This window comes from Orcinus orca, chromosome 18, assembly GCF_937001465.1.
Source record: "Orcinus orca chromosome 18, mOrcOrc1.1, whole genome shotgun sequence".
NCBI classification, from domain to species: domain Eukaryota; kingdom Metazoa; phylum Chordata; class Mammalia; order Artiodactyla; family Delphinidae; genus Orcinus; species Orcinus orca.
In genome coordinates, this window is record NC_064576.1 from 45,986,578 (window position 1) to 46,009,919 (window position 23,342).

At 38.2% G+C, this 23,342-nt stretch overlaps 2 protein-coding genes across 3 annotated transcripts in view; one reads left to right on the plus strand and one right to left on the minus strand.

The window, feature by feature from the left end:
* The window catches only part of DIAPH3 (diaphanous related formin 3), a 546,165-nt gene that overhangs the window by 21,821 nt on the left and 501,002 nt on the right, over window positions 1–23,342 (plus strand). The window contains exon 2 of one of the 2 annotated variants that reach the window (XM_049700932.1): window positions 6,698–6,730. The exons of the other annotated variant lie outside the window; for it this stretch is intronic. Coding sequence (XP_049556889.1) covers window positions 6,698–6,730 — 33 coding nt within the window. The remainder of the gene's footprint in view (window positions 1–6,697; window positions 6,731–23,342) is intronic. 2 annotated transcript variants of the gene reach the window in all.
* LOC101278589 (fumarate hydratase, mitochondrial-like) lies at window positions 14,432–16,039 on the minus strand. Its single transcript, XM_012536768.3, is given in 2 exon segments — window positions 14,432–14,987; window positions 14,989–16,039. Coding segments are annotated over 2 exon segments (1,527 nt in total). The 5' UTR covers window positions 16,011–16,039; the 3' UTR covers window positions 14,432–14,482.

A 23,342-nucleotide genomic window follows, 5' to 3' on the forward strand; every position in this document is an offset into this window, starting at 1 on the left:
CTCTTTGAAAGAAAAGGAACACTAGAGTTCTGCTAGAATAAAAAATGACTTGTTAGGTGTTCAGCCCCTGTGATGTGTAATTCAGGTGAGAGTTACAAGTAGCAATTTGAGAATTGGTTTTTCTGGAGAGGTGGTTGTTTTCGAGCAGTTATGTGGTAGACTTTTGATCCTTTTGAAAACCTTGTGCCCTCTTAGAAATGAATCTTTTCATGTCTGTAAATGGTTGAATGATGCCTCCTTCTGAAACCTGGTCTTTCACAAAGAAGGAGTCATGGAGAAGGCAGGTCTGGATTCTTGGATGCTAAGGTGCATAAGCCTTGGAAAATGGGCAGTGGACAGGTGTTTATCATCCTAAGATGGGCAGGATTACAATTTTGAGTAAATGAACAGATTAAAAGATGCTGGTGAGCTTTTTCTGATTCTCACCTGTTCGTAACATCTCTCTCACTTTTCTCCACCTCAAACTAAAAAAATGACCACATGAAGAGCGAGGCAGCTTAAAAGCTTTACTTTATAGTATCAAAGAGCCAGCTCTACTCTTGTCCTCAGAGCTGGGAAAGCTTCAGTATTATTTTTGGACCCTCCTGAGCTGTTAAATCTGGAGCCCTTGAAGAACAGTATTTTCAGATCTAGGTGTGTTGTGTGGGTGCTGGGGAGATACCTCTTCGACCCATCCACAGGTGTGTTTAGTGTCACAGTTGCTAGTAGTATTATTTCACATTGCTACAATCTTTATAATTGGCATTGATATTAAAATAAAGACAGGTGTGTGGATAAGAAATGTTACTAGATTAAAACACATATTTATAAGTGTATTAGTGGAAGGGAATAAACTGGACTTTAAAACAAAACTTTGAGCAGATTATAATTATGATTAAACAGATTACGATTAAGAGAGGACTGAGCCTGGCCCTTTCTCCTTAAGGTGTAACTGTGTTCTGTTGATCAGAACCTGTCACCCGTTTTTTCAAGCAAATAGTGTCATGTCGTGGTTTGATATAATGAACAATTTTTGATACTTAAGTACTAAATATATGCTTATGAGATTGAATTATTGTACCTTAGAGAGAGACTAAGTATTTGAATAAGTGATGCAATTGGTGATTCATCCTGCACTCAGAGATCGTTGAATTTTCTTAAATCAGTGCTAATTGGTGCCAGTCACTTCAGGGCACTAAAGCCTGTCCCAACCGTACCAGCTCCCTGTCTCTCACTTCTTTAAAATCCTCTGTGCTTCCTGTCTGCACCCTTGTTTTCATTTGTTTCTGCGACATAGATTTTAAATGAGGCACGTGACAGATGTTGGTCTGTGTGCAGCCCAGGGGATGTTTAATGCTGATAGTGGTGGAGTGTGGTCCCAGACTCGCTGCAGCAGCAGTGCCCTCGAGCCCCTTAAGTGTACAGGTTCCTAAGCCCCACCTTAGACCTACTGCACCAGGATCTTGGGAAGCTGAGGTCCTGCCATCTACTTTTACAAAGAAAGTCTTGGTGTTTTTCTTGTGCACACTAACAAGCTGAAAACCACTTGGTTTGGAGGGTCTAGTTTATGAGAATTGGGTCCAAGTCACTTGTGTTTGGAGGCTTTAATCTTTTTAATTTTTCCTCTTGTTGCTAATTTCTCATAATGACCCAGTTAAGTGGTGTAAACTTAATAGAATTAAATTGCAACAGCTAAAGATTATTCTAAAATATTACTGTGTATTGCCTCTGCTGACAGTGATCCGAGCCTGCTAGCTTGATGCCTGGTGGGCCTTCACATGTCTAAGGACATCAGTGGACAGAGCCTTTGCTCTCTGCTAATCCACATGTGCCAACCAATGAAAGAAAATGTAAAATTTGCTAAAACGCTTAGGTTACAGCTTGGAATCTTTTTTTCATTGCATGTGAACCTCAGGGGTTTGTATGTTGCTTTGTATTATATAATTTATTTGGTCTTTGTTACTTATTTGTCAACTAAGTTGGTGGTGGTGTTCTCCATACCTCGATATTGACAGCATTTTGCACAGTGCTCTGTAAGCTCTGGATCTATTTTTTGACATTATGTACTGTCTTCAATAAAGGTTTTGATGCCTTGCTTAAATGGGAATATAGAGGACGATGTTCTGTGTTTCTGTCAAAACTGCCCCCCCCCTTTTTGATTCTATGTTCTTTTGAAGAAAAATCTATAAAGACTTGTTCTCTCTTTCAATTCCAGAGTGATCCTCTTGACCATTCATCCTAGGAACTGTCATTAGCAGAAAACCTGTCTACATGTAGAGCTGCTTTCTTTTTAGGGAGAAATAGAATTAGCAGTTTGAGAAACATAGGACCACAGGAAGAAGGGTGAGGTTTGGCTTGGGAAAACAGCCCCAGTGTGCTTTAGTACCACACCTTAGCCAATTAATTACCAGTGGTCCTGTGTTCAGAGTTGTTTATATTTTGATATTATCACCACTTTTATTCTATCTCATTGTCATAAAGCATTAACACTATAGAGTCATAGGCCAGATAATGTAACTAAAGGTCACAAAGTCACATCTAGGTGTAAGTGTTTTAATATATCTAAAATTGTATACTTTTAACTTTTCTCCCCCCTGGCAAATATAACCCTAATGTTGCTATCAGGTTGTTATTTTTAAGAGTGTTCCTATTTGATTCCATTTAATAGTGGTTTTATGATTCTGTTTCCTACTTGGTATGAATGTTAGCAAATTCTACCCATGAACTGGATTGATATGGGCAGTTTCTGTTTTCCCCAACCAGACCATATAGTAAAGAGCATGCTGGTAGCTATAAAACAGAAATACTTCATTTTTTTAAGTGTCTTAGTTAACCAGACATTTGAACAGTATTTCAAGTACTAGTATAAAAGCAATACTTTTTTATAATAAAGTTTTTTTTCTTTTATACATTAAGGATGTCACCCTTGTAGTTTTGTATCTCCAAAACCAAGGCCAAAACCCCACAGAGTTATCTGAGGATTTTATGTCAGTCGTTCTCTTCTCCCTCTCCCTCCACTTTTTAGAAGTCTGTAATCTAAACAGGTAGGACTTTGAGATAATGTAAACTTTACAATAAACTTGAATTAATATTAACATTCAAAGATCGTACAAAAGGATGCCACTTGATCTAACCTTTACATTTTTTCACTAAATATTTAGTGTTCCTTTCTTATTTTTCCCAATCATATTTGAAGTGGACTGTGATTAGACATTTAAGTTTGTAGGGGAAATTACTCACACTTAGATCTACTCAAATTTTTTAATGCTAGCTTGTGTTTAGTGGTTTCTTTCAGATTGCATGTGGGTAAACAAATACCTATGTAATCTCTGTTTTCTGAAAGCTGAATCTTGAATTGAAACTTATTCTGTCTCTACTGTTTGGATATAGAAACCAACATTTTTAGATGAGTTTTCCAGCTGTTTACTCTGTTAGTCAACATCTCTAGTTCTGTCATGGGCCCTTGAATTTGCTGTCATCATGCCCTACTGGCTTATCTTGCTGGTGGTAAGAATTGATAGATAAGTGTTTCCCAGAAGAGAAGGAATAGTGAACCTGACCTTAACTTCTTGCTTGTCTCTCAGACTGTTAAACTTCCCATGCTTACATCCCTTTGAGTTTTCTTATTTTTCTATGTAAGCATTATAATTCTGTTGTAATTCATTGCGTGTTCTTTTTTGTGAAAGATTGTGTATAATAATATAGCTTGTAATTGGACTTACATGCATGCCTATATAGTGTTTAAAAAACAGGCCAAGCATTTAACAAATTAATTGAGTTGCTAGATCCTCAATGAAATAGTTTAAGGATATTAAAAAAAAATTAAAAAAATACTATGACCAAAAAAATGAATCCTTATGTGTCTTGTTTCTACTCGAGTGACTACTCTTTTTCTGTAAGTTATGAGTCCAACTCTAATTTAAAAGCCTGTCCTATTTTAGGCCATTGAAGGTAAATAAAAATGTTCCTCTTGGTTATTTACATCTTCTGAATTTTACATCATGCAACCTACATTCCCTACGTTTTCTGTATAATACTTTCTGTATCTTCTATGCAGTTTTTAGTTCATAAATCTTACATAGGCCCTAGTGTCATTTCTCTTAAAATTGTTTGTCTGCTTTCATTGTTTCTTTTCTCTTCTTTAACATCACTTTATGGCATTTTCCTCAAGGCAACTCAAACTGGCATTTTGGAATATTTCACTTGTGTTAGTACATGTTTTCGCTTTATTGTGGCATACTATTCCAAGTAGGATTTCTGCATGATACTTTTTCATTAGCCTTACTTTTCAAGCATTAGGCCACTTAGAATGCTGTTGTGTCAGAAGTTGGCTCTATTCCTTTTTTCTTGTAAGAGGAACTTGAAATTATCCCTTTCAGGTGTGATGTGAGTTGTGACTGGGGTGATACCTCTGGTTGGAGAGGGAGAGAGCAATGTGGTTAACCAAATGCAGTGGACTGGAAATCTCTACTGGTGGGAAAGCACACAGACAGTAGCCATGTGGATTTGGGTTCAATTCTAGTCATGGTCTCTGGGATGAGATTGTGACCCTAAGTGCCTCAGGATCACACCCACTCTCATGGGCCTCTGTGCATACTTGTTAATTTCAACTGCTGAAGTTAATAGTGATTAAAAGTAAATTTTACAACCCAGGATTCAACATTAAACTTTTGTTAATCCAGTATTATTATTTCTTTGCTCCTAGGTCAGCATATGTGGTCTACTGATCACGTAATTCAGTCTAGAACTGGCATGATCACTTATCCAGCTGCATTCTCTTTAGTATAAGCAAAGCTCATGCTGTGTCCCTCCAGTTACTGTTTTTCCTGCCGTAGAAGAAGGAACATCTTCTCTGAAAGGGTGGAGAATCTGGGATAGTGATTTACACTGTACAAATTTTTAACCTGGATCATCATCGAGGTAGATTCATGAGCATAAAAGTGCCTCATCAAAAAATCTACAAACAAATGCTGGAGAGGGTGTGGAGAAAGGGGAGCCCTCCTGCACTGCTGGTGGGAATGTGAATTGATACAGCCACTATGGAGAACAGTATGGAGGTTCCTCAATAGAACTACCATACGACCCAGCAATCCCACTACTGGGCATATACCCTGAGAAAACCATAATTCAAAAAGAGTCATGTACCACAATGTTCATTGCAGCTCTATTTACAATAGCCAGGACGTGGAAGCAACCTAAGTGTCCATCGACAGATGAATGGATAAAGAAGATGTTGCACATATATACAATGGAATATTACTTAGCCATAAAAAGAAATGAAACTGAGTTATTTGTAGTGAGGTGGATGGACCTAGAGTCTGTCCTACAGAGTGAAGTAAGTCAGAAAGAGAAAAACAAATACCATATGCTAACACATATATATGGAATCTAAGAAAAAGGAAAAAAAAGTTCATGAAGAACCCAGGGTCAAGACTGGAATAAAGACGCAGACCTACTAGAGAATGGACTTGAGTATACGGGGAGGGGGAAGGGTAAGCTGGGACAAAGTGAGAGAGTGGCATGGACATATATACACTACCACATGTAAAATAGATAGCTAGTGGGAAGCAGCCGCATAGCACAGGGAGATCAGCTCGGTGCTTTGTGACCACCTAGAGGGGTGGGATAGGGAGGGTGGGAGGGAGACGCAAGGGGGTGTAGATATGGGGATATATGTATATGTATAACTGATTCACTTTGTTTTAAAGCAGAAACTATCACACCAGTGTAAAGCAATTATACTCCAATAAAGATGTTAAAAAAAAAGTGCATTCTAGTTACAAGCATGAATGATAAATTTCATTCTGTCAATAAATATTGAATTTATTGATACCTATTTGCCACTTATTCCGTTAGATGATGATTGCTAACACATATCCTTTTATACTTTTCGTAGACCTGACCTAATTTCCTGTTTAGGAAATGTGCTTGACACTTTCTCTGCCCTTTTAAAGGTCTAATGCTACAATGAATAAGAAGAAGGAGAATTGGAAATTGATTCAGCTACTTAAATACAAAATCTTCCCCAGCTCCAGAATTTATAAAAACTTGGATTGTTTTTCCCCCCTAAATGCTTAATTTTGCTTTCAACTCCACTTTGCAGGAAACTAATTTATTCACTTTCTAAAGTGGCCTTGTGTATGTCTAGCAAGGAAATTGGCAAAAGGCTTCTCAAAGAAGTAGCAATGAAATTGAAAAGTGTCTACTGTCAATAACTGGTGATAAATCAAACCGATGTTAAAGATGCAAATAGTCATTCCAGTACTCTCTTCTCTTTTATTAGAATTGTTTAAGTTAATTAGCCAGCAAAGTACTTCATTATCTATTATGCTGCATGCTAATGGTAGATTTAAAGTTTCACTTTTATAATTTGAACACTTTTCTGAAAATCTTATTTAAACCCCTATATCCATTGCATTCTAAGTCTGTATGGTAGCTAATACTGTTATTTGGGAGAATATATTTATTGTTCTACAGTGAGGTTTCTAGTTTGTGAGGTTTACAAAGACAAGAAATTTTAGGAGACTATCACATTCAAGGTAACTTTTGTCCATCTTTTTGAGAAAGTGATTAAAACAATATATAATGCATTTTTATCAGACTGTCAGAAATTGAATTACATTCAACTTAGCGTTGTAGAATTTTAAATGTACTCTATTAACTAATATTAAAAAAGCTGTTATAAATTACTGATATGATTGGTTTCTTTCATTTGCAGCATTTAAATATTAGGACACTGACAGATGATATGGTAAGATTATCCTTGATGTTTCCTTTGTTGTGCATCTTAACTAACCATGTAATGTTGATGGTGTGCTGCACTAACACCTTTGAAATTGCTACAAACTGCATGTTTTGGAAATGGACTCTCTTTATAGTGCTAAAGTAAGAGGTAGAACTGGTTGTGAAATACATTAGATTGTTGCTTTCAAATAGTAAAAGGGACTAGTCAATATGTTCATTTAAAAATTTTGTTTAATCACAAGTTGTTAGTCAACTTGGAATCATTCAAATCATCTCTCTTTCTTTGAGGGTGAATCGCACACTTCAAAAAGAGGTACAAAGGATAGCTAAAGACATGTCAGCTTTTCAAAAATATGTAGTTGCTAATTAAAGTAAACCAGACTAAAATATCACACATATAGTTTTTAAAAGTTTTGTTTAAAAACGAGAGAACTAAGCATGCCTTATCCTATATTCTGCATGCTGAAAATAATCAGCTTTCTTATAAGTACTTAACATTTTATATCACCGTTACAGATTCTTATATATTCAAATGAAATTTTCTGAGAGGTATATTTTTGAATGTAACTCTTGGTTAACGGTAAAAAATAACAATGAGAATAACAACAAGACCCAAATAAACAGTAGCACCAAAAACACAGAAGCATGATAAGGAGGACCAAGCACAGCACTTCGATAACTAGGATTTGAATTCAGCTTCACTTTATGTCAAATATGAAACAGTGCCTAGAACTCACTGAGCACTCAAAAAGTGTTTAGCACCCCCAACATCCAAAGTAACATGTTAGGCACGTGGTTTAGGTGGGCATAAAAAGATGAATGAGATGTAGATCTGGACATGCACAATTTAAAAAATTGAATCAGAATGCTATGTTTTATTCCTCTGGATAGTATCTAAGAAAAGGATATTTATGTAAACTTTTCTGGATAACATTTATTTCTCATAGGATAATATTCAGAAATGGTAGTAATATTGAGCACTTATGCAGATTATGTATATAACTTCTCACCCTGCAAGGTGGGTGATGTACTTATTGTAGTGCGGAGTGCATTGGGGCTCAGGCAGCCTAAGTAGGTAGCTTACCCAAGTATGCACAGCTCTCAAGTGGTGTAGCTGTGGCTTGAGTCTTGTTCCATGTAGCTCCAAACCCACACACTTGCTGTGCTGACTTAGCCTTCAGATGGCTCCTAAGGCCAATAATAAAACCATGTGCAATTATTAAGTATTAACTTTTATGAGAATCTACAGTGGTATATTTGCAAAGCCTTATTGAGGTATAATTCACATAGCGTGTAGTTCACCCATTTAAAGTGTATGATTCAATGGTTTTTAGTATATTTGCAGAGTTGTAGAACCATCACCACAATCAATTTAAGAACATTTTCATTACCCAAAAAGAATATATATACATATATTCTTTTTATATAGAATATACTATATAGAATTTTTATATAAAATATACTATACCTGTGAATAGTCTCCCGAATTATTCCCAACTCGCTCAGCCCTAGGCAATGTCCAGTCCACTTTCTGTCTATAGATTTGCCTCTTGTGGACATTTTATATAAATGGAGTCTTACGTGCGCTTTTGTGACTGAATTCTTCTACTTGGCATAATGTTTTCAAGGTTCATCCATGTTGTGGTGTGTGTGAGTGCTTCCTTTCTGTTGCTGAATAGTATTCTATGTTATGATATTCTTGAGGTTTGTTCATATTTTGTGGGCACTCTACAGTTTTTTTTTTCCTCTTTTCATTCAGACCCCACCCTTACCTTTGTTTCATGACTCTGTCTCTGCACTTTGCCAACACATAATCTCTATTCCAAGTTCTAGAAACAGAGTCATGTTGTGGAGTGGCTTCAGTGGGCCACTCTGGAAGCCATCGTGCTCTGATCTTACATTAGTAAATGGGTTCCTCCTCAGTGAAGACTTTCTCTGTCCATCCTGTCTCCATTCCTTGCCTCTCCCCTCATCCTTGCCCCTGGGCTTGGTAGGGTCAGAACTTTTGGGTTTTACCATAGTGCCCTGTGCATATTTTTATCAAAGCAGTACATGATTTATGGTCTGTCTTTTTTTTTTTTTTAATTTTTATTGGAGTATAGGTGACTTACAATGTTGTGTTAATTTCAGATATACAGCAAAGTGAATCAGTTATATATATATATATATATATATATATATCCATTCTTTTTCAGATTCTTTTCCCATATAGGTTATTACAGAATATTGAGTAGAGTTCCCTGTGCTATACAGTAGGTCCTTATTAGTTATCTGTTTTATATATAGTAGTGTGTATATGTTAATCCCAATCTCCTAATTTATTGCTTCCTGCCATATTTCCCCTTTGGTAACCATAAGTTTGACTTCCAGATCTGTGAGTCAGTTTTTGTTTTGTAAATAAGTTCCTTTGTATCATTTTTTATTAGATTCCACATATAATATCATATAATATTTGTCTTTCTCTGTCTGACTTACTTCACCTAGTATAATAATCTCTAGGTCCAACCATGTTGCTGCAAATGGCATTATTTAGTTCTTTTTTATGGCTGAGTAAAATTCCATTGTATATATGTACGACGTCTTCTTTATCCTTTCCTCTGTCGATGGACCTTTAGGTTGCTTCCATGTCTTGGCTATTGTGAATAGTGCTGCAGTGAACATTGGGGTGCATGTATCTTTTCGAATAATGGTTTTCTCCAGATATATGCCCAAGAGTGGGATTGCTAGATCATATGGTAGCTCTATATTTAGTTTTTTAAGGAACCTCCATACTGGTCTCCATAATGGTTATACCAATTTACATTCCCAATTTACAGTGTAGGAGGGTTCCCTTTTCTCCATACCCTTTCCAGCATCTATTTGTTTGTAGATTTTTTTTTTTTTGCGGTACTTGGGCCTCTCACTGTTGTGGCCACTCCCGTTGCTGAGCACAGGCTCCGGACGCTCAGGCTCAGCGGCCATGGCTCACGGGCCCAGCCGCTCCGCGGCATGTGGGATCTTCCCGGACCGGGGCACGAGCCCGTGTCCCCTGCATCGGCAGGCGGACTCTCAACCACTCCGCCACCAGGGAAGCCCTGTAGATTTTTTTGATGTTGGCCTATGGTCTGTCTTTCTCACTGGTTTAAACCGTTTGAACACAGAGACAGTGAGTTGTTATTAATACTTCCAGGCATGTTGTCTGGCACATGTTAAGCATTTTCATAAATTAGTTCAACAAATGAAAGAACGAGTCTCTCTTTTGATAACCTGCCTGGTATTGTGGTTTCCTGGGATCTGGGCCTGGCTTGGTCCTGGTCAAGCTTCCTGGAGATGGAGTCTTGCCTTTGCACAGAGTAGAGAAGCTTTGACCAGGACCTGATGTCAGCCTTTCTGACCACCTGGCTGGATTTCTGACTGTTGCCTTGACCTACCTTCATCTTAGATGTTCACATGATTGACTGTCCTGGATTCCTTGCTACCCTCTCCTTCCAGGGAAAGATTGAGCAGGCAGTCTAGTTTAGGCAGCTGGCCCATTGTTGTGGAGGTCAGAGAATAAGCACGGCTCTCTTGAACAGGAGACACTGACAACTCAGTTCTTTCTTGGTCATTGTTGATTGATGCCGTGTGGAAAGAGAATTGGACTTGGAATCAGAAGACTCTCGTTGGAAGACAGAACTTCACCACTTAGCTCTGTGACCTTGGCAGATCAATTATTAGATTGTTCACTTGTCAGTGAAGCAGGACTAATTTTATGCCTTCTCTGCCTTCCTCACAGGGTTTTGGTGAGTCTCATTTAAGCTCAAGTATCTTGACTACTGCATTCAGTTCTGTCCATTTTTACCCCCTTTAAAAAATACTTCCCGATGTATGGACAGAGGGGTGGTGTGACTGACTTATTTGCAGTTGACCCTTACAGGGTATGTGTGTTACAGAGCAATGCAGAGCTTTGAGGAGGGAGAGGATAGCTGGATATTTTGAGGGCTCTTTAAACTATTTCTGGTGAGTCAGAGCGCAGGGAAACATTTGCCATTATGCTTTGATGTGTGCTAGCGATATGTTTTGTAATTAAAGTTTGCCACCCCTGCAACATGTGTTGCATGTGTGCTTTTAATTTAGAACTTCCTAAAGTGAATAGCCTTTTTTGGGCAGGACTTGAGAGAAGAAATATAAGAATGGCATCTGCTGTAGTCATATGTTTGAATAACAGTATTTTAAAAACATTAGATTGAAACATCCTGGGAAACATTAATGTTAGAAACCCATCTCTTTAGGTTGCTTTGTTAAAGGCCTGCAAAAGTACTTCACATTTCAAGGTTATTTCTTAAATTACTGTCAGAATTTAATTTCATAGGACACTGTTGGGTTAAAGGAATGAAGTATTACTGTAGCCTTGAGGCCCCTAGGCAGATTTAATATACTTTAAACAGCGTTTGCTCTACGAATATTTGGGCACCCGCTAGGTATAAAGTGCTGTCCAAGGTGCTAGGGTAATATAAAGGTGAAAAAAATCATTTAGCTTACAACGCTTCATTGTTTATACCTGGGTTGAAAGGAAAGCTTTCCTTGTAGAGGCAAAAAGGTTGGGAGGAGGACAGTGAAGGGGGGCATGTGTGAAAAGGTAAGCTGGACAAAATTGAATGTGGATGTCACAATGCTGAGTTTTCCATCAAAGTGTCCACTGGGTGTTTCTGTGGGGCAGGCGTTATTTTTGACCTGCTTTTTTCTCCCTTGTCCCTCACAACTATTTGCCTAAAGTACAGCGCTCCTGCTGATCTTCATCTCCCCTTTCATATCTCTGCAGCCAACGTTACTGCCGTAATCCCTTGTGTGGCCTGCAGCGATGGTTTTCAAGCTTTTTTGACTAGGACCCACAGTGAGAAACACACTTTATTTTGTAGCCCAGCACACATACAGAAATTCTCTCTGTCAAAACGAAAGTTTTTTTAAGAACCAATATTTAATGTTTCTAAGCATAATGAACTCTAATCATTTTCTTTTCCTTCCTTTCTACTCCTTTTTTTGTTTGTTTGTTTGTTTTGCGGTACGTGGGCCTCTCACTGTTGTGGCCCCTCCTGTTGCGGAGCACAGGCTCCGGACGCGCAGGCTCAGCGGCCGTGACTCACGGGCCCAGCTGCTCCGCGGCATGTGGGATCCTCCTGGACCGGGTCACGAACCCGTGTCCCCTGCATCGGCAGGCGGACTCTCAACCACTGCGCCACCAGGGAAGCCCCTTTCCACTCCTTTTTACTCCTCTCCATTCCATGAAAAAAAAGAAAGGTGATCCATTCCACTAAATTGACTTCAAGACACCAGGTAGTCCACAATTACAGCTAGCAAAACAGACATCGTCCTGTACAGCAACTAGAGGAAGTTCTGAGATCTCCATTAGTGTCTGCTCTTCATTACATGTAGGTGAATGTAGGGGAGCGGGGTTCGGGTGCCAGCTCTGCCATGTACTAGCTTTGAATGCCATTTAGCTTTTGAGCCTTGGCATCCTTGTTTATAGGGGTTTTTATAAGAGCTAAATTAAGTAATATATACTAAAATGCTTGGTAAACCATGCATTCACAATATTAGTGATTAGTAATATGCACTTTTAAAAATTGAGGTATGATTTACATATAATATAATGTATTAATTTTAAAAGTGCAGTCTGAATTTTGACAAATGTATACAATCATGCATACACTACAGTTATATAAAACATTTCCATCACCTCAGAAAGTTTCCGCTGTGTCCTTTGCAGTCAGTTCTCTTCCCCCTTCCCAGCTCTTGGAAAATACTGATCAGTTTTCTGAACTATACAGTAGTTCATTTTCTAGAATTTCATATAAATGGCATTACATTGTATTTTGCCATTGTGTCTGGCTTCTTTTACTTAGCATAATGCTTTTGAGACTCATCTAGTGATTGGGTGTATCAGAAATTTGTTCTTTTTGTTACTGAATAGTATTCCCTTGTTTGATAATACTAAAGTTGGTTTATATATTCAACAGTTTGGGTTGTTTGCAGTTTTTGGCTGTTAGGAAAAACTGCTATGAACATTTGAGTGCAGTTGTTTTTGGACATATGTTTTCATTTTGGAGGGCGAGTCATGTGGTTTTAACTTTATAAGACACTGACAAATTGTTTCCTCCAGTGAATAATTATGTTGGACATCTTTTCATGTGTTTATTTGCCATTCCTATCTTGTTTGAAATGAAATGTCTATTACTAAATATAGGACTATTCAAATTTTCTGTTTCTTCTTGAGTGAGACCTGGTAGTTTGTCTTTTAAGGAATTCTTTTCCATATTATCTATGTTGTTGAATTATTTGTGATATTTCCTTATCTTTTTAATGTAGGATCTATATTTATTTCCCCCTTTTCCAATTCTGATATTGATAATTTGTCTTCTGTTTTTCCCCTGATTAGTTTGTCTAGAGGTTTGTCAATTTTATTGATATTTTCAAAGAACCAGGTTTTGGTTTCACTGATTTTCTTTATTTTATTTTCATTTATTTGTTAATCTTTATCATTTCTATACTTTTGCTTTATTCTTTTTCTGGCTTCTTAAGGTGGAAGCTTAAATAATTGAGAACTTTGTTTTCTAATAAGAATTTTATGCTATAAATTTCCTTCTGAGAGCTGCTTTAGCTGCTAATCTTCTGAATATTCAAAATAGTTTTAAATTTCCTGTTGATTTCTTCTTTTACCCATTGATTATTTAGGTATATGTTGTTTAATTTTCAAATATTTGAAGATTTTCCTGATATCTTTATGTTACTGATTTGTAATTTAATTCCCTTGTGGCCAGTGACCATACTTTGTATGATTTTAGTCTTTTTCAATTTGAGTCTTGCTTTCTGCCCCAGAATGTGGTCTGTCCTGGTGGATGTTCCATGTATATTCTGCTTTTGTTAGAATTGGTCCATAAATAGTTAATAGGCCAAGTTGGTCGATAGTGTTGTTCACATCTTCTATATTCTGATTTTCCGTTTGCTTTTTCTAAAAATTATTGAGGAGTGTTGAAATCTCCAAGTATAATTTTGGGTTTTTTAATTTTTCTTTTTAGTTCTTTCAGCTTTTGCTTCATGTTTTATGAAGCTCTGCAACTGAGTGCATATACATTTTGGATTGTTGTTTCAATTTATCATTATAAAATAATCCTTTTTATCCCCAGTGATATTCATTACTTTTTAGTCTTTGGAAGTTTAATGGATTTCTCTGCTCTGCCTGATACAGTTATTTCCTTCCTCTTTGAAAAACAAAGATTTCTTGGCTTCTGTGGCACCAAACTATAGGTTTTCATATCCCTCTGATTTTTCCTTTTCTATCTGTATTGTGTGTGTTTTTCCTTTGCCTATCTTAAAACTATTGTCATTTCTCAGGTTGCTTTCCTGAAGCCATTGCTCCTTTCCTGTGTATATAGTACTTGACTTGGTATATCTTTGTGTATATCTCTGTCTATGATCTTTCCCTCAAGTTGAGACATTCATGCATTGACCTAGAATACCTTCACATGGATGTCTCATTTGTACTTGAAACTCTATGTGCCCCCAATTTTTTTTTTTTTTTCCTTTTGATTTTATACAATTTAATTATTTTATTTTATACTTTTAAAATTCATTTTGGACCTAGCACGTCCTGGCGTTTTATACACTGACCAAACTGCTCTGCTAGAGACAGTCAAGTTCAATAGCAGTTTCCTTTCACATTTATCCATTTTTAAGAAATATAAGGAGTCTGTTTCACTTTTTATTTTATATGACAATCATTTTTATTATGAATTTATTTAAATCACTTTGGACCCAGCATGTCCTTAGGTTTTACCCACTCATCAAACTGCTCTGCTGTGAGATAGCCAAGTTCAATAGCAGTTGCCCTTAAGGTCGATCCATTTTTGTGTGCGGTCTTAGCAATCTTGGCTGCTTTGTCATACCCTATATGAGGATTAAGAGCTGTCACCAACATTAGCGACTCATTCATTAGCTTGTTGATCCTTTCTGTGTTGGCCTGGATTCCCACCACACAGTTTTCTGTGAAGGAAACTGATGCATCCCCCAACAGTCTGGCTGAGTGCAACACATTTTTAATCATCAATGGCTTGAAAACATTCAACTCAAAATGTCCACTGCTGCCTCCAATGGTAATGGCGACATGATTGCCCATGACCTGGGCTGCAACCATGGTCAGTGCCTCACACTGGGTGGGGTTCACCTTGCCTGGCATGATACTGCTTCCTGGTTCATTTTCAGGCAAAATCAGTTCTCCCAGACCTGAGCGAGGACCAGAACCCAGAAATATCATTTGCAATCTTCATCAGACTGCAAGCAGCAGTGTTCATGGCTCCACTGAGTTCAACCAAAGCATCATGAGCAGCCAAAGCTTCAAATTTATTTGGAGCTGTGACGAAAGGCAAGCCTGTGAGTGCAGCCACTTTTGCGGCAACCTTTTCTGCAAAGCCAATTCTAGTATTTAAACCAGTACCGACAGCAGTGCCCCCAGCTGCGAGCTCATAGATTCTTGGCATGGCACCTTTTATTCTTGTTGTTGCATATTTCACTTGTTGAACATAACCACTAAATTCCTGCCCAAGAGTAAGTGGAACAGCATCCTGTGTATGAGTACGCCCAATTTTGATGATATGGGCAAATTCTTTGGATTTTGCATCAAGGGCATCATGTAGCTTCTGTAGTCCTGGTAGCAGTACTTCATGAACTTCTACTGCAGCAGCAATATGCATTGCTGTGGGAAAAGTATCATTTGAGCTCTGGCTTTTATTAACATGATCGTTGGGATGCACGGGTTTCTTGCTGCCAAGTTCACCTCCTAGCATTTCAATTGCTCTATTGCTAATGACTTCATTTACATTCATATTTGTCTGGGTTCCTGATCCAGTCTGCCATACCACGAGAGGAAAATGATCATTTAATTTACCTTCAGCTACCTCATCTGCTGCCTTCATTATTGCATTAGCAATCTTTGGATCCAGACCATAATCCTGGTTTACTTCAGCAGCTGCTCGCTTCAAGACGCCAAATGCTTTAATAACTGGGATTGGCATGCGTTCTGTCACCCCTCCAATCTTAAAGTTCATTGTTGATCTCACAGTCTGGGCGCCATAATACTTATCATTTGGGACCTTGAGTTCACCAAAGGTATCATATTCTATCCGAAAAGAATTTTGGCTTGCCATTCGAACGACGTTCGGAGGCCGAAGCAGCAGGAGTGCCGCGCCACCCGGGCCGAGGCCAGGGCGGGGGTCGGAAACTGGAGCGCGCGAGAGGAAACGCGAACGCGCGAGGAGCTGTAGCGCGCGATCCATAGCGCGGCAGCCCGGGTAGAACTTCCGGGGGATATCTATGTGCCCCAAATTAAACGCTTTACTTCCCTCTTAAACACATTTCTATTCCTATATTTTCATAGACGGTAACTTCACCCTTCCAGTGTTTCTGATTATTTCTTGAATATATTCTCTTCTCTCAAGTCTTCTATGACAGCACTAGTCCCTTTATTATCTCGTCAGGACTCTCACAACTTTCTATTGCTTCCTAAAAAGCCAACTTCCTGCACAGAAACCAGAATGACCTATCTAAATTGCATGTCTGACCATATTTTATCCTATTTGAAACTGCTTAATTGCACCTGTTATCTATAGGTCAAGCCTAAAGCTTTTTGACATGGCACATAAGGCCTCCATGGTAGAACCCTGCTTCTCTAACTTGGTATACGTCTCTCAGTCAACATGCAGGAATCTTCCAGGGAATAGAAAGATGTAAGATAAGTTGCTGGAGAATTTACTTAGAGAATGTAGAAACACAGCTGCTGATTGGAAAAAGGAGTGTTATGTGATGGTAAGGACAGTTAATTACTAGCTATGTGCCAAGTAGCATTCCAAATGTTAGCTTTATAAACACATTCAGTTTTCACAACAAGCCTCTGAGTGGGCATTATTATTATTCCCTTTTTCAAATACAGAGAAACTGAGGCAAGAGATAGTATAGGTAACTTGTTCAAAGTCACATGAGGCAGCTGGGAAAACTGGCAGACTGGCCCCAGAGAACATGATCTTTACCAAGAGAGTTATACTGCCACTTAAGTCCTATCCCTTTCTCCACTCAGAGTGCCAGTGTAAAATCTAGACGTATTCAATATATCTCCTTATTTTCTGCTTTTCTCTTGCAGCCACCCATATGAGACTACTGACCTTGAACTGACAAGGGAAAGTTGTATCATAGCCATCGATCTTAATCCTGAGAAAATTATAATTGTAAAGACATAGTGTATCTAAGAATTTTTCTGTGATAAGAAATGAACTGTTTTGAATATTTCTAGTAAACAAAACTGAAAAAGGTCTGTCCGAAAGGAATAATGATATGTGTGACTGAGAGATGGCAACGGGTAAAGGATACAAGGTTTCTTAATTGCAAAGGGCGTAGAAAAACTTCTGTATGGAAATCACAGATCTAGCAACAATGGCAGCCTGCTGCCAGGTATACGTGCAGGCTTTCCTGGTTCCCCTCGGGAATGGGGTCTTAGAGACGCTGAGGGGTTCATGGTCTGGGTGTGCATCCTGATGGGTGCTTTGAGAAGATTTCCCTGTTCTCCGTGGGCCTTCAGACTCACTCAGTATAACTAACTGCTGCCAGACCACTCCAGCATATTCCTGGGTGTTTTCTGTGAGACTGGTTCACTCGAAGATGAGTTTCCAGATGGATGTGCCTGACAGGCTTGGATTTTGTCTACCTGCAGAGTATTCCTGTGCCTACCTAGATGTGCTGTGTCTTGTGGGATATATGTTAAATTAGATGTCATACTTATGAAAGAAAATAAAATGATTTTGATTATCTGAATTTGTGTCTAACTCGCAAGTACGGTCACGGGACCTAAATCATTAACTTTACAAAAAATGCTCAATGGAAAAGAATAATTTAAAATAATTATATTGGCCTAGTAAGATATAAAGCTTTCTGTACTGTAATTTGTTTATTTTGCATTTTTATTCTTATTTTTCCTTTTTAAGTTAAAAACGAATGATAAAGCAAAAAGTATGATAATATATTCAATAGCTTTTCTGTAAAACTATATATTAAAAATATTCTGTCTGAAGTAGGTATACCAGCATGGACTGGGACAACTGAATATACGTGAAAATAAGTTCTATAAAACTTAAACTATTTACTAAGTTGGGTGGGCCTTTCTGAGTCCATTAATATGAGTTAATTAGAGCTTCCTGTACTTAGATTTTCAGTAGTAACACTTAAGTGCTATCTTGGACTTTTTAAATATTTATGGACTGGTTTAGAGAGCTCCTCTTCAAATCAGTAGAAACTTGGGAATAAGATCAAGAGCTCTCAGAGTTGAATATGCTAAGATGTAGTAGGGTATGCAGACTTGTTTATTCATCCTTTTATCCATTCATTCATGAAGCCTTTATTGAGGGCTTAGTACTAGTATAGGAATACAGAAATGAATAATCTGTCTCTGCCCTCTGGGAACAGTGGGGAAACAGATGTGTACACAACCAGTGTACAGTTGTAGTGCAGTGATATGGGCTGGAATGGCACAGTGGTGTGGTCAACTTTGGTCTTTGAGAAGACTTCATAGAGAAGGTGACTTTTCAGCTGAGTTTTAAAGGACAGGTTGGAATACAGGCTGGCAGGAGTGGTAGTAATTTTTTTACCCTGTAATAATTTTACTTCCTGGATATCAGTGGAATGGATTCCTAGTGGAAGTGTCAGGTTGGCAAGTAGAAAGCCATTGTTGATGTCTTCAGATAATTTTTGTGTATGGGTAGTATTGGTCTATGTCTTAAAAATAGTCTGATACTTATTTACAGAGCTAATTTATATTTCCTTTCAAGCATATAGTATTATAATATTTGAATATATGCAATTAGAAACTATTTGAGTAGATGTGGGTATATATAACTTTGAGGTATTTTGAATATTAAATTCTTTTAAAATGTATTGTGCTCTTTTCCTTTGAGTGGGTATTTTCCTTACTATCTTATACCATGGTATTAAATTACAGAAATTCATACTTGTTTTTAGTGTAGGGGACTGCACTTTGAAATAACAGTGTTGGGAAGAGTCTGGGTTTTTAAATTTAATATATAAAAGGCATAATGTCTGGCATTCTCCGTGATATGCTGTGTTAATTATTCCTTATTTAAAATATCGTTGAGAAGGATTTAGAAGTGTAAGATGCAGTAGCTTGTGTCCTGGGCATGGAAGGTAGGAAGCTCTTCATTAATTAACCCAGTTAACAAATATTAATAGAACACCCACTACATGCTTAGGACCATGCCAAGTTCCAGGAACATTTAGTGAATAAAATAACAATTCTTGTTCTCAAGGAGTTAAAGGTTTGTTGAGTAAACATATGTATGATGAAAGGCAGTTTCAGAGTAGTATACATATAATATAATGGAAAGCACTAGGTCTGTGGGCATCTAATCCAGTCTTGAGGTGTCAGAAAGGCTCCTATGTGAGATGTAGTTCAAACTGAAAGCTAAGGATTGAGTTGAAATTAGCCAGATAAAGGGGATGGGATAGAAGTTGTGGGTGTGGATAGGTTCTAGGCATGAGGGATAGCTTGTGCATGTGTAGAAGACTCTAGGTTATTCATTACATCTAGATCATATAAGGGTGGTGGAGTAGTGAAGAGATTGTCTGGAGAGGAAGTAAGATTTAGTTTAAAGTGGACCTTTGAGCCATGGTAAGATATTTGAGGGTCATCCTCTGAGTAATGGGGTTACAAAGGCTGAAGGTTTTAAGCACAGGAGTGAGGGACATGATTTGATTTGCGTTTCGGTAAGATCAAATTGACATCAGTGCAGGGAGTAGCTCGGGGAGGGGTAGAGGTAGGGGGCAGTGAAGACACAGGGACAAGTTAGGAGGCTGCAGCAATTGTCCAGGTGGCCTGAACTAGGGTAGTGGCAGTAGGGGCAGAGGGCAGAGAAGATAAATTGAGAAGATACAGTCCACATGGTTTGATTTATGTTTCCTAGTTAATTTTCATTAAAATTATTACAATTAAAATCACTTTTCTACTGACCAGAGTCAACATCAGAAGTCATAATCAATCCACATCTTCACTAAGCACCTATGTGCTTCTCCCTCATCCAGGTCTGTTTATTTTTCTAATCTGACAGTATCTCCCAACTTCTCCAGCCTTCGAAAACCCTCCTACTTTGTTCTTTGGAACTCAAAGCCTGTTATCTTTGAATGTTTGCTTTCCTCTTGCTCTACTTGAAACCTAGGGGTTATTTGAGGACTTTATTTTCCTGGTAGCTCTTCATTCAAAAACTTCCAGCTCTTCTTGAGCATTTTTATTTCATTTCTCCATGTTGGTCTCAACTGTAGGTCATCTAGTCCCTCCCATTGATTCACTGCAAGCATTAGAACTTGAGTTGCTTTCTTTTCCACCACTATTTCTGTTATTATTCCATATCTACCTACCAGGGACTCTTAACCTGTGGTCTATGGACCACCAAGGGGTCTGTGGTAGAATTCATGGTGTTATTGAACTTAATGGGAAAGGATTAAATCTTTTTAATTAACCTTTAAGTGAAACTTAGTATTTAAAAAAATTATAAACATAGGCAAAACAAAAAAACAAATGAGCAACCGAACACATGCACGCTAGGATTGGACTTGTGACTTTATCACAGATAAAGAAAGACTGAGGCCTTCGTTCTTCCCTACGTGGGCATTTCCATTGGCTGCTCTGCACATGGCATTTGGCTGTGGAATACGTATTGCATGTGGTAACTTATTTTCAAGAAATTTAAAGGAATTTCAATAATATAATGTTTTTCATTTAATAATATTAAAATACTATATGAAATCTAAATGTGAGCAAATCATTGTAAGTAGTTAATTTTTTTGGGGGGGTGGTACTTTTTCATCTTTTCAAAGAAGCGTCTGGCTAAAGAACTTTTCATAAATTTCAATAATACAAGTTAAAAGTGGGAAATGCCCATTAGTAATATTTAGGAACATTGAAGGTAGAATGAGGTAGTTGGTGGGTTTGTGGGAATTGTTATTGGGTGAACCTATGACTGGGGTGGTTAGCTTATCACACCTGAAACAATGAACGGCCAGTTTTCCTCCCCACGATGATGTCTCTTTGTAATAGTGATGTCACTTGCATTTTAGTAAAGACCATGGAACAACGCAGGTATACTGCTTAGCTTGTAACATGCACCATCTCCTGTAATTCTCATATCAGCCTCACCAGATTTCCCTGTGTATCCCCTTTCCAAAGCCTCTCTTGAGGTTCCTTCTCAACCCCAGAATTAATCGCTGGTCTCTATCTGTTGCTAATTTACTTATGATTTTCTTGAGGGCATTTACAATACTTTATTTGTAATTTGTTATTATATTTTTCCCTTAAGTGGTAAACATTTGTGCGATGGCACTATGTTTTATGTGTTTTATCTCTAGTAATTGCTTATTTATCCATACCTTCAAGTACTTATTGACTGCTAGCTTTCTGCCAGCAACTGTTCCATAGGCTGAACACACAACAGTGGCTGTAACAGTTACCTGCTGCTCTGTAACAAACTAAGCCAAAACAGCAAACATTTATTATCTCATATTGTTTCTGTAGGTCAGGAGTTTGGAATTTGCTTAGCTGGGTGGTTCTGACTTGGTGTCTCAGGAGGTTGCGGTGAAGAGGTTGTCTAGAGCTCTCATATCTGAAGGTTTGACTGGGGCTTCTGGGATGGCTTAAGCACATGGCTGTCGGCAAGATGCCTCCCTGCTTCTCTGGCTTCTTTAGCTCAGTTCTTTGCCCTTTGGGCCTCCCCCTAGGTCTTCTTCAGTGTCCTCGTGATCTGGCAGCTGGCATATCTTAGAGTGAGTGATCCAAGAGGGAGCAAGACAAAAGCTGTAATGTCTCTTATGACCTAGTCTTGGAGATGACACTCCATAATTTTCACAGTGTGCTGTTGGTTACACAAGTCAGGGGATCATTGGGGGCTGTCCTAGAGACTGGCCACCACAACTAAGACAGTTGATGGTTTGTCTAGCATGGAACTTACATTTTGGTGGGAAAAAGGCAGAGTCAACAATTACAAAATATATGAAAATTATAGGTTTTCGTAAGTCATATGTCAGGACGTATGAAGGAAATAAACCGTGTGCTGTGACAGAGAAAGGGGAGTGCTGTGACAGAGAAAGGGAAATAAACCGTGTGCTGTGACAGAGAAAGGGAAGCTGAAAGGTGAGAAGTAGTTTTATTTCCTATTAACAACTCACTGCCATATTAATTAAGTATGGTGTACCACCTCCGAATAGCACTGTAATAGAATTCCCTCAGTCTTCTGTATATCTAACCAGTTCTTCACCAAAGATACTATCGTGGAAATTTTAAGTAGTTTGGTTAGGGTAACCCAGCAAGCAAGGGGCTGGGCAGGATTCAGAAGTCAGACTCTGGAGCCATGTTTTTAATCAGCAAGTTGCCTGGTTAGTAATAAAGATAATTAAAAAGCCAAGTTATTTTAGCTGTTAAGGTTTTTCCTTCTCTTAAATGTAGTACAAGATTACATGAAAATTTATAATTTTAAGTGATATATTTTTCTGGATTTCAGGTATATGTGTTCAAATAGAACTTTTAAAAAATATTTATTTATTTATTTATTTACTTGGTCGTACCCGGTCTTAGTTGCGGCTCGCCGGCTCCTTAGTTGTGGCATGCGAACTCTTAGTTGAGGCATGCATGTGGGATCTAGTTCGCTGACCAGGGATTGAACCCAGGCCCCCTGCATTGGGAGCACAGAGTCTTAACTGCTGCGCCACCAGGGAAGTCCCTCAAATAGAATTAATTCATTACTTAAAATGAACTGTTATTTGCTTAATAATTCTCCTGCGTTGCATGCAAATAATCCCTTCTGGGTTCTAAGGAAGTATGTTTATGATCACAAATAGTTTTTCTGACTTTTCAAATTCTAAGATGACTAATAATTACATATCTTCCTTTTTTTAACATCTTTATTAGAGTATAATTGCTTTACAATGGTGTGTTAGTTTCTGCTTTATAACAAAGTGAATCAATTATATACATATGTCCCCATATCTCTTCCCTCTTGCATCTCCCTCCCTCCCACCCTCCCTATCCCACCCCTCTAGGTTGGTCACAAAACACCAAGCTGATCTCCCTGTGCTATGTGGCTGCTTCCCACTAGCTATCTATTTTAAGTTTGGTAGTGTATATATGTCCATGCCACTCTCTCACTTTGTCCCAGCTTACCCTTCCCCTTCCCCGTATACTCAAGTCCATTCTCTAGTAGGTCTGCATCTTTATTCTCATCTTGCCCCTACGTTCTTCTGACCATTTTTTTCCTTTTTTTTAGATTCCATATATATGTGTTAGCATACGGTATTTGTTTTCCTCTTTCTGACTTACTTCACTCTGTATGACAGTCTCTAGGTCCATCCACCTCACTACAAATAACTCAGTTTCGTTCCTTTTTATGGCTGAGTAATATTCTGTTGTATATATGTGCCACGTCTTCTTTATCCATTCATCTGTCGATGGACACTTAGGTTGCTTCCATGTCCTGGCTACTGTAAATAGAGCTGCAATGAACATTTTGGTACATGACTCTTTTTGAATTATGGTTTTCTCAGGGTATATGTCCAGTAGTGGG